Source organism: Mauremys mutica, chromosome 9 (genome assembly GCF_020497125.1).
Source record: "Mauremys mutica isolate MM-2020 ecotype Southern chromosome 9, ASM2049712v1, whole genome shotgun sequence".
Classification (NCBI taxonomy): Eukaryota; Metazoa; Chordata; order Testudines; family Geoemydidae; genus Mauremys; species Mauremys mutica.
The window spans coordinates 81,828,586-81,840,668 of NC_059080.1; the positions used below are offsets into that span (position 1 = coordinate 81,828,586).

At 39.8% G+C, this 12,083-nt stretch overlaps 1 protein-coding gene across 6 annotated transcripts in view; it reads right to left on the bottom strand.

The window, feature by feature from the left end:
- The window catches only part of VEPH1 (ventricular zone expressed PH domain containing 1), a 189,783-nt gene that overhangs the window by 150,024 nt on the left and 27,676 nt on the right, over positions 1-12,083 (bottom strand). For 5 of the 6 annotated variants that reach the window (XM_045029716.1, XM_045029712.1, XM_045029713.1 and 2 more), the window contains one exon: positions 2,758-3,045. In XM_045029716.1, the coding sequence (XP_044885651.1) occupies positions 2,758-2,895 (138 nt within the window). In that variant the 5' untranslated portion in view covers positions 2,896-3,045. Of the gene's footprint in view, positions 1-2,757; positions 3,046-9,046; positions 9,107-12,083 lie in introns of those variants that run through there. The other variant, XM_045029715.1, reaches the window with a different exon arrangement.

The following is a 12,083-nucleotide window of genomic DNA, read 5'->3' on the forward strand; positions in this document are numbered from 1 at the left end:
GTAAATGACTACAATGGAGACTCAGCGACAGTATATACAACAACTAACCCTCATGCTAAACTATAATATTCTACCTCAAAAAGGCACAGAGGCCAAACACAAGCTAAGTATTCATCAAAAAATATGTTACTTTTAACTGCTAGCCACGGAAATATTTAAGAATTTGGGCTAAATTCAACATTCATTTACAAAAGGATAATTCTGGAGTACCTCTATTAAATCCAGTAAAGTAATTAAATCCACTGGTGTAAATGAGCACATTGGATGTACGTTTTAAACTATTGGGGTGATCAGTTGATCTACCCTACCACATATATCTGATTCTGCAATTTGGCTTTTCCTCCTTGAAATTCCAGGAAATCTCTCCTCCTCTTGTGAAGAGTTTGCTTTATTTTTTAAGATAAAAATTTAATAAAAGCAGAAATAGAATAATATGGAGATAGCCAGCAAGGTGTTGGCCGGAAACAGAAACAAGCAAGAGATTCATACTAAAGTTTGTATTTGTATTCACTAGCTGCCGTTTAGCCATAGAAAGATATATAGCAGAATACTCTGCAACTCTAGGGGTCTCCCCACATACATGGGAAAAATAAATACACCTTGACAGCTCAAATTCTGAATTTAAAAATTGTGAGAAGCCTTGCTCAACAGCAATAATGAAGTATATCACTGAGCACTGCTGCCCTCTAGTGGGAATTAGCCTTAGGGAATTTAGAAGCACAAGAAATCCTTTGTTCTTTAGGATGTATCTATTGGGTTTCCAGGAAATGGGGCGGGCGAGCCTGCCCCATGCTAACGGAACCCCCCCCAGCCTAAGGGGAGGTGCCACAGAGCCTCAGAAACCCACAGCATGGGTTAGCAGTTTAGCACGAAGCATCAGTGGCAAATTCAGTCCTTTTGTTTCAGAGGACTATGATGGGAGGGATATCTGGAAATGCTGATAATATGCCATTAGTGGAAATATACCAGGAATAAGTGGAGTCAAGAGCTAAACTAATTGGAATAATGCTCTGGAAAAATGTGCAACGGTAATTTGCTGTCAAAGAAATGACCCAAGGAAAGAATTGTCTCTGCACAATGATTTCCCTAATTGATGATTTAGAGCATTTGTGGCCACAAGCAACAGTGTGTTCAAAAGTTCTGAAAGTTAGAGATTGGTATGTTGCCATAATCCATTTAAAATCACTATGATATCCAGAAAAGTGCATGTACATTTGCTAGTTCAATATATTAGGGTCTTGTTACAGCTGACAATTTCTCTTGTATATTCCAATCAAAAGTGGTCACTATGGGGATTTAAGGGTTTGCAAAATGGTTCAGGCTCAAGGCTGCTCTGAAATATAATTGATGAATGGATTGGGCTGACCCAAGCATTAACACAAGTTGTGCTTTAGTCAAACACGAGATATTGGACTCACTGAAGGGGTAACTGGGTGAAATTCAGTCACCCATGACATACAGGAGGTCAGACTAGATGATCTAATGGTCCCTTCTCACCTTAAACTATATGAATACATGGTACAGAAGAGTCAGAGAGATCTAAACCGATAAACAAATAGTTTCTTAAAATGCTTTCAGAGTATCTTATCTTTGTCTGTCTCCTACCAACTCCTGCAGTACTTTAGCAGCTGAATTCAGCAACATCACAATGTGGCAGGGAGGGAGGTAAGTTTACTCTATAATAAGATAACCAAAGCAATAAGTAACCAAATAATTAAAAGAAGCTACTCATATGAGAGGAGGGGTGGAGGAGAGGAGGAGTGGAAGAAAACTTAGAAGAAAAGGGCAGGAGGAAAAGAGAGAGAAAGAAAGAGATGAACTGAGAAAAGGTGAAAAGCTAAAAACAGAATGGATTGAGAGAAAAGAAAATCAAGGTTGCCAGGGAGCGGGTGGGTGAAGAAAGTGTCCATGTCTTTGCGTGATAGCAACGGATAGCCCTGGAATGACTGTGTCTGTGAGCACATCCCATTCATTCTCAGGTCCTCCAATCAATATCCATCCTTCAGCCTGTGGATCCAACTCTCTTCAGTGTGCTAGTTTTAATACTGTCTTTTGGTCAGATTAACAAAAGATCAGTACTGGACCATGCTGATAGGTTATCTGTCAGCCACTCTGGGAGTCCCACACAAGAGTAGAAGATAAGCTGGCAAAGAGCACACTTGAAGGCGTGAACTGGTGGCTCAGAATACGGGAATTTAAGCTACCCTCACAAAGAGTGCTGAGTACCAGGTCAACTATTATTTCTTATGCTGCTCTGTCTCATTCAGAAGCTTATAGAATACTGTAACAGAACTGAGAAAACAACCAATGCAGGGACACCTCCTGTTAGGGGCAATTCCATCAGAACAAAATTTAGAAGGGCTGCTGATCTGGGTGTCATCCTGTCAGAAATGAAATGATGGCATTTATGTTCTTGCCCTATGGCACATGCATTCTTTATTTCATTCATAGCCATAGCATGACTTTAACATTTATTAATATGTATTAACCCTCAATACACTACAAATGGACGCTTAATATGAAGTTTGACTAAGATCAGTTTAAATTATTTTTCTTAAAATAAAATTCAGAAGAATGAGAACTGAATGCAAGAGCTGAAGTCTTTGAATCTGACATTTTGTTTAGGACTTCTGTGGTTTTTAAAAGGTTAGATTTATTATGTTTTTGGTGTTCTGCTTATTCTGTCATTGTTTTCTGACCTTTCTTTTCATGATACATTATCTCATGCAGAAGGATGGGGGAGCATGTCTTACTTACTGGAGAAGAACTAATTATTTTTATTTGCTCAAGAGCTTCTGACAGGCTTCCTTCTATCTCAGCATCATCTAAGGAGAATAGATCCCCTGCACGTGAAAGGTCCTTTTGTCCCAAAACAAGCCCAAACAGATGATGCATGGCTTATATGTTCTGCCAGTCAGACAAATCTCTGCTTGTACCATGTGCTTCAGTCAAATGAGGCTGGTGATGTAGCAACCCATAACCTAGTCAGCAGTTTACTAGGTACAATAAACCTTTTGCACATTTTGAGGCCTCTTCTGTCAGGATCTGGAAAAAAAAAATGCACATATTAGCAAAAGTCTGGGAATGTCACCCTGTGATTCACCAAAGATTTTTCAATGAGTGCTTGTGAAAGGTACTTAGCCCCTCATTCAGCAAAGTACTTAATAAGCATGTGCCTAACTTCAGGAATGTAATAGTCAAAAAAGTTAGGCATCTGCTTAAGTGTATTACTGAATCAGATAGCTATAAAGAAAGAAGCCTTCTCTATTTCATTCTATTCAGGTTGTTATACTATCCTCATCACCATGATATCTGAGCACTTTCCAAAAGGGTATTAAGTGCCATGACTAACATCTGTCACAGATGACTCTTTTTTTTACCCTCTCCCCAGAGAGAAAGTGTGTGTGTGTGTGTGTGTGTGTGTGTGTGTGTGTGTGTGTGTGTGTGTGTGTGTGTGTGTGTGTGTGTGTGTGTGTGTTATTACATGCACACTCTGCCTTCTCTTTAGGCACTGAACAGGTACAGCAGGCTAAGAACAGTGCCCCAGACCTGAACTGGAGGAGAGACTGGACCCAGAAAGCCAGGTTATGCAGCTGTTACTTATGATGAACTGGGACTACGCATGCGAGTAAGGTTTTCACAACTGAACCCTGATGTATGAAAAAACCCTGTCATTAGGATGAGCTAAGAATCTTTTTTTCACGTACATCAGCTGTTGGCAATCCTTATGTACAACTGTCCAAAATTCCACAAGGAATGTTTTAAATATTGCATGCTTTATGTATTTCTTGCCTACTTTAAATTATGCTGTTCTTTACCATTGATGATGGGAAATTATCTGCTACCTGAGTCTTGCAGGACATCAGTATTAGTGGGATAAACCAAGAGATATCTGTGGTGTTCAGATACCATACTGAAGAGCTTGGAAATAGAATAGAAAATAGATATGATTGGTGCTGGTAACCTGCATAGTGCAGCAAAAACAATTCACTAAGAAGCCACAACAAATTTCCCTTGATCTGAGTACAAGGACCAGGTTTTAATACCCCTAAGCATGATGAGCAATACCTGACCCCATGAGAAATCCTACTGATTTCAGTGTGGCCATTCAAGAGTTTGTAAATGGCTGATCTATCCCTTTAAGGGCAGTGGAGTCCTGAGGCCAGCCAACCCTGTTCCAAAGTATGGTATCTTTAGGAACAGGTCTCTCTGGGAAGGATCATCATGTGACCTGCTGAGAATTATAAGTACTCTGGGCTAAAAGGAAGCCTACAGGCAAAAGGGAACTGCATGGAGGCTGTCCTGTGGCAGAGCTAGGATGATTGGCTGGGGCAGGATTCAATGAAGTAGGGCTGTGGAGACCTTGCTCCAAGGGAAGGAGGAGTTTGAGCATGTTATGTTCATAGCATTCACACAGAGAATTCAATAAAAACATAAATAATGGTGCTGGAGAGTTGCAATATAGCACTACTTTCTTTCTTAAACTCCAGAACCCTAATGCGCAAGAACCCCAAAACCAAGAGACAAAGCAAGCTGTTCCCTAAACCAGAGAGGCACAACCCATCTTACTCCAGGCTAGCTAGTTGCAAACTGACAGCAGGTAGGCCCAGATCACACACATCCCTACAGTGCTCCTTAATTTGCAAGCAGGATCAAGAAAACACCCTCAAAGTTAAAGTTACAGCTGATAATTTTAAGAGTTTTCAATGCACCGCAGAGCACAGGGACTTGGGGGTAGGATAAGACTTGGGGAAAGGTCTCCAGGGGCCAGAATGGGACCAGCAGAGCTCCAAAGCTCAGCGGGAATTGAGGAGCAGAGAGAGAGAGACAGAGCCTGAACCCCTGAAACAAGGGTAAATTGGAAGGCCTGAGGAAGGGCTAAAGGAACTGTGTATTTGTTTTGTAATTTAATAAATTACAGCCCAAAAGAGGGAACATTATCTTAAAACTCTTGTGTGCATGGGAGTTGATTAGAGAACCAAGAGGGGAACTGAGGCAGGGTGACTGAAGTGACTTGTTCCAGGACTGCGCCCTGCAACAGGCCTGAATATCGAAAGGATCTAGGTGATAAAATCATAGTGAGCAGGAATACAGGCAAGGGCCCTTCAAAGGCTACAATATCTCAGATACAGTTGGAGACAGGACCTGCAGCTCTGCAATGATAGAAATAGTCTGCTGACTGAGTGGACATGCCAAACGTGCGAGAAACATGCAGAAATTGGGCTCGTTTTTGGCTTAATTGGCATGTGAGTTGCTTGTAACTTGTTGCTTGTTTCTTGTTGCTTGATTGTAGCTTGTTGCTTCTTTTTTTTTTGATCGGCTCCCCGCAAGCAGAGCAAGGAGGGCCAAGCAGGGGTAACGGGGGGCAAGCAGGGGCAAGCGGGGAGAGAGTCAGGGGTGCACAGTGGGCCCACCACAGTCCCAGACTGCATGCCGGGGGGATCTAGTCACATAGAGTGTTGGGGTTCTCAGGGACTAGCTTGTTTTGGCCTTGTTTTGAAATGGGATTAGCTTGATTTTGGGGTTATTGTGAAAGTTGGGGTGCTTATTTACCCCATGAAAGTTGGGAACTGTGTGACAGAGAAAAGAATGAACCACATGAGGAATAAAGTACATTTGCAAACATTCACAAATATATGCAAACAGCAGCTAGCCTTCACATTTCATCATAATCACAAGAGGAAACTAAAATACACATCACATGATCCCAGTAAATTAAACACAGACATTAGAAGAAAGGTTACAGGCTTTAAACAGTATGAAATCTTCTCTGAAAAGGCAAAGAATAAGAAAATATTTTCCCAGAATGCATCAACTTTGTTACATAAAAAATGATGGTCTGACAACCTAGAAGTATGTCTTAAGCCAACACAACCTAAAACACTCTTTGGTCATTGAAACAGAGTCTTCATTTTGTAAGACCTCTGCAATGGGTCAATCGACCCTATCTTGTCAAGGCCTAACTTACTTGGTGACTCTTTAACATATAGATCTTTGACACAACGGAACACATAAGGTAGGTATGGAAATGAGCTATTAGATTATCTGTCATAGCCCACAGCCAAAGAGAATTGATCCCTGTTTTTTATGTCCAGTCCAGTTTTAAATGTCCCAAATGATAGGGCTGCCACCATTTCCCTTGGAGAACAATTGCACAGTTGAATAGGTCTAATTGTCAAGAAATTTGCCTGATATTTCGACTAAATATTCCCTTACTTTCATTGTATTAGTCCTTGTTATTCCCCACTGCATAAATAATTCTTCTCTCATTTTCAAATATCTTAGACTTATATTTCACACTGCCAGCCATCACTTCCTGAAGCTCTTAGCTCTTGACTCAGCTCTTGAAAGCATTTCACATGAGAAAACTCCTTCAGCCCCTTTATCTTCTCCGAAGTCCCTCCTGTTTGTCAATATCTTCTCGTAATGGGGTGTCACAAAATGAACACAATATTCCAAGTCACAGCAGAGAAACTGTGAACTGGACTACTTCCTCCTGTTTCATGCCATAAAGACTCCTCCAGAGCCCAAACAACATAAGTAAACATGCCTAAATGTTGATGATAGGTGTATCTATACATGGAACAAATTAATAAAATAATCAGAGTGAGGCAACTTCAGCCAAATCACTAGTAGCTACCATTGTAGGAGTACTATATAAAAGATATATGCAAAAGATAGCAGAATCTCACCAATAGTCTTGGTAGCTGCTAAGAGCTAGACTCAGGAAGACATTTGCAGTGTGTAGCAACAATAACAACATTACTGAACCTACTAACTCATGAACAATGCTACATATTCTTATATCAATAAATTGCACTGTTTATATCAAGCATCTATGTACTTTAGTCTCTCTCTCTCTCTCTCTCTCTCTCTCTATATATATATATATATAGACTATATATAAGAGCTAGACTCAGGAAGACATTTGCAGTGTGTAGCAACAATAACAACATTACTGAACCTACTAACTCATGAACAATGCTACATATTCTTATATCAATAAATTGCACTGTTTATATCAAGCATCTATGTACTTATATATATATAAGTTGTAGGTTCAGTAATGTTGTTATTGTTGCTACACACTGCAAATGTCTTCCTGAGTCTAGCTCTTAGCAGCTACCAAGACTATTGGTGAGATTCTGCTATCTTTTGCATTTGTATAAATTATTTCAGTGCCATACTCTAGATTTATACCAATGTAACTGGGCAGAATTTGCCATAAGTGTGCAAACAGGGAAGTGTGAATATTCTGAGTTTTGAAAGAAAATCATGTCTGAAAGTGTTTGGAGGTTTAAGGAGAAATGCATGTAGCGTAAGCACGGTAAAGGTAGAATCTTGCAAAGAATGAATTATTTGTGGGGTGATTGGTTGTATGGTGGGGCTGGATAAGAAAGGTGGTGTAAGAGTCAAAAGATGGGATCAGATGTAACCATATTTGCCTGGAATTTCTGCATTAAATCAAGCTGCTGCATTACTGCTAGCAATCTGCCATACAGAGCCTCTAGAAGTGACAGGGAGCGCGCCTTAAATGAAACCTATGCATACTAGTTATTGGTTGTAAGGAGCATGGCTCAAAACAAGGCTGAACTTAGGTTTTGCAGCTCCTGATCCCATCCAGATTCCTCATTATGGATAAATCTCACTTATTCTGTGTACTTGCAATATTGAGGCTGTTTCCTACCTGCCCAAGACCTTCTCACCTCAATCTGTGGTGACCCCTCTCCAGAATTTATTTGAGTGACTCCATGTCCACTGGTGACCCCCTGTACATACACATTGACCAAAAAGCCAGGAGATGAAACCAAAGGGCAACTCTCTAAGGGATATGCAGGAAACTCAATCTCTGCAGCTGCCTGCAGGCAGCAGAACAGGTCAGGGATAGCATTTTGACTGGAAGGCTCAGTGCATGCATGCATGCAAGACCGAGAAGAGCAAGGTCTTAATGAAGGCATGTATACTGTATAGGTTTGAGGCATCCTTCATATATAATCAGCATAGAGAATCCCATGCCTAAGCAATATCTATATTATATGGTCAAATATGAAACTTTTTACTGTATTTCTAATTCCCATGTATAGTTTCCACCAGCACACTGATTGGTCATACCTGTGTGATACTACCACTTAGAATTGCTGTCAGTCCTGTGTAAGAGGGCTCTGAAAATGCCTACTCATAGCATACACGTTTCATTTATTTTTGACACACCATAAAATGGCATTTTAAAAAATGTGGAGAGGTTACATTATGGAAAATGCTTCAAGTTGTATTAATTAAAAAAATATAAATGCAGTACCAGTGGGCTGTCTCCAAAGCAAAATTTTATCAGTACACATAATAATTCTTGTCATCAAGAATCCTCATTGATTCTACAAGAAAGAGGTTCATTCAGGTGTCTCTCACAATGGATCATACAGACTCAAGGCCGCACAAACTCATCTCACCTGGGACCTTAATTTGAGCTCTACCTGCAGTGTTGTAAGTAAACAGTTCACATATAACCACCTATGATCTGTTCAGATCTCTTATATTTGTAATTCAATGTACTGGGCTAAATTTATAATCTCATTTACACTAGCTTTATGCCTTTTTTTCAGAAACAATTGTAAAATGTCAAACAAAGGTCAAAATTGATGCAGAGCATTGAGGTCTTTTCTGGGAAATAATTCAGTGAAACAATAGTCTCTACTTAAATAACATGCCCAATACATTGCATTCATCCTGCGGTGAGGCTCCTATTTTAGATTTTAACTGCAAAGATTTGTATCAGTGCAGCAGATTTTACTTTTTCTGGACCATTCACAACAAAACAGAAAGAGAGCTAGTAAAGCATGTGCAAATTAAATCAACCAAACTGAAAGCACAATGGACTAGATTCTCCTGTCAACTACAGTGGGGTAATCAGGAGTAACTACATACAAGTCAATGAGAAGTCATTGATATGAATGAGAGAAGCAGGCCCACCATATTCATATTCAGTATTTCTTACATTTAAAGATGAAAATCCACAGAACAACAAATACAAACAGGTGATTTTTTTTACCTGTGCATGGCTCCCCAATGACATTCTTTAGTAGCACTTACAGCTGCAGAGTTGAAACTTGGAGCTGATATTCAGCTTTGCCTTTGTGCTACAACAGGCAGCATCCAAGGGCATAGCAAGTGGAAAGTTATGGAATTTACTGTTAACCAGTGAACCTGAAGCTGTTAATTACAGTGCCAGGAGTAAGGAATTCAAGGAATGCAGACTAAAGCAGCCTAAAAGTTACCAATGGCTTGATCAGGTGACTAGAATAACCTAAATGCAAAGTGGCCTTATCTGAATGAAATGCTCTGTTCCTAGGACAAAATACAAAGCCTACTCAAAGTGAGTGCAGTGTGTTTCTAATAGAGAAAACAGAACTCTCTGTGTTAGTGAAAAGCTATCCTTCCCTGGGAAGAATGTAAAAAGACCCCAGTAAGCTTATGCTTTTTGAAAGAAAGAGGGCAAGTGAATAAAACAACAGAGAGAAGCTTTACTATCCCAAAGAATAAATGTGGCCATTCCATAAAACAGCTCATGAATACAAGGGAAGACCTGAACTTTACTTGAGCTTTTATCATCGATTTAATAAACAGCATCACACAATCTCTGCACACACAACCTACAATGATGCTCGAGTCATGACAAGCCTGCTGTCCATGTCTACTCTTTGAACACGCACTTTGATCTTACAAGTTGAAACGCGAGCACCCTCCCTTTGAGCTTTTGGAAAGGCTATTTCACCTACAATGCTCCTGAATTTTAACTTCCCCAAGACTGCCTTGTGGGGGGTGGGAGCAGAACCAAATCTAAGCCAGCAACAATGCATTAAATGGTGATCAGCTCTTCAAGAGATGGGGTGAAATAAATGGGGTTATAAGTACCTTCAGGGGGAGAAAATACCAGGTATTAAAGGGCTGTTCAAACCAGCAGAGAAAGACATAATAAGAGCTAGTGGCTACAAGCAGAAGCCAGAAAAAATTCAAATTGGAAATTAGGCAGAAATTTTTAACAGTGAGGGGGATTAACCATTGGAACAAACTACCAAGGGAAGTGGTTCATTTGCCATCTCTTGATGTCTTTGAATCAAGAGTGGATTCCTTTCTGGAAAATCAAACACAAGTTATTGGGCACAATACAGGGCTAACTGGGTTACATTTAAGGACCTGTGATATACAGGAAGTCAGGATTTAATGGTACCTTATGGTCTTAAACTATGAAAATCAGCCCCCAATGAAATCAATGGCAAAACTCCCACTGATTTCAGTAGGGCCAGGATTTCACCCACTATATCTCCTCAATGGATAATCAGTGAAGCGGGGCCCTTCCTTCCAGTCACTGAGTCTACCCTTCTTCAGAGGTACTTGAATTTTCAGAGGAGGAAGGTTACAAGCATTGTCTGTTTTAATTTAATTTAATAAAATAATTAATAATACCACCATGTGTGATTGATAAATATCATTATATCCATATTACAAATGGGTAAGTTGGTGCACAAAAACATTAAGTGATTTACCTAAAGTCACACAATCAATCTGTGGTAAGATCCGCAACAGACACAGAGTCCTGATTCCTGTTTCTCTTCACCAAATCACTAGACCACACTACTCCTCTAACTGAGAATAGTTTAAGACAACTATTCTATTGATATATAGGGCCAAATTCTTTGCTTGTGAAATTCTTTGAAGTCAATGGGAATTATGCCAACAGACAATTTGACCCATAGTGTAAGAAGCCAATACTATTGCAAACAGTCTTTGGAAATCCTCCCACATTCACATCAGGTTGGTCTCAGTTTATATTATAACTAATTAGAGACCAAACTGATATATGTGCATGTTTTAGTCACCAAACCACAGGATATTATTCGGCTATGGTGTCACTGTTTCAAATGGAAGATTCTAATCTCTTCCTCTCTCTGAGGAAAGTGATGGTTTGAGGCACACTCCAGAAACCTGTGAAGGTGTCTGCATCTGCTATGGGCCAGATTTTCAGCAGAGCTCAGCTCCCATTTAGGCACCCTCCTCATCACCAGATTACAAAAAGGATTCCAGGCCTTATTCTCCTCTCATTTGTAACAATTTTACACCAGTGTAACAGCAATGACTTCAGTGGATTTACTCCTGATTTGTACCTCAGGAAAGGGAAAATCAGGCATCTCAATCTCTCATAATGGTTTAGCTCCCTGCCTCAAACAGATTCCATTTTGCAGTTTTTATAGAACATATTAAGGACAATGCCAGAAGACATTTCCTTACTGTATGTTCTCTGAAATTGAGGCTACCTCTTCGATAAGCTACAGTGTCTTAACTTCTAATTATGACAAATCTCCTTAAAAGTTTCATTATGTAACACTGCTGAAAAGATTTACACATGCAGGACATTTCAGCTCTTATAAGGAGAAGATTTTAAGCACTTCCTTGTTCATTACAAGCTTATGCTGTTTGCTTCTTATTATGAGATAATTTTTATTAATGTAAGCAAACCATAGCATTTTCTTGTGATTAAATACAGCGTTTATTCTCTTTGCTTCTCTGTACAAGGAAATCAGTTTCATAGGCTACTAAAGTAACATTCCCTGTAGGGTCCAGGTGGTTGGTAATACTTCCTCAAAGGATGGTTCCTCAACTCCCCTCATGAGCATCTTGATGCTATTTCACCTACCTCTGTTCTCTGCTATAAAATGAGTTAGCATCTAAGTAGCCCCACCTCCCTAAAATAAAATGTTGTGGAACAAGCATGCCATTTGCTACTGTCAAAGTTAGAATCAAGACTCACAATTTGTCAGACCACTCTGTTTTATTAGCACAGCGCTCTGCCAATAACACCCAGATAATGTGAGTGGCCATGCAAGACCCAAACAGTCTTATTTATACAGATAAAAGAGCGGGAATTAAACAAAGGGACAAAGAGAGCAAAACAGTAAAATTCACCTGGGACACAGCATGCATATCCTACTTCCTTACTAACTCTTATCTATCTAAGGCTAATGCTTCACCAATTGCCCTTAAATGGTGCAATTGTTCTATGTTAATGTCTGTATTCCTGACACCTGGAT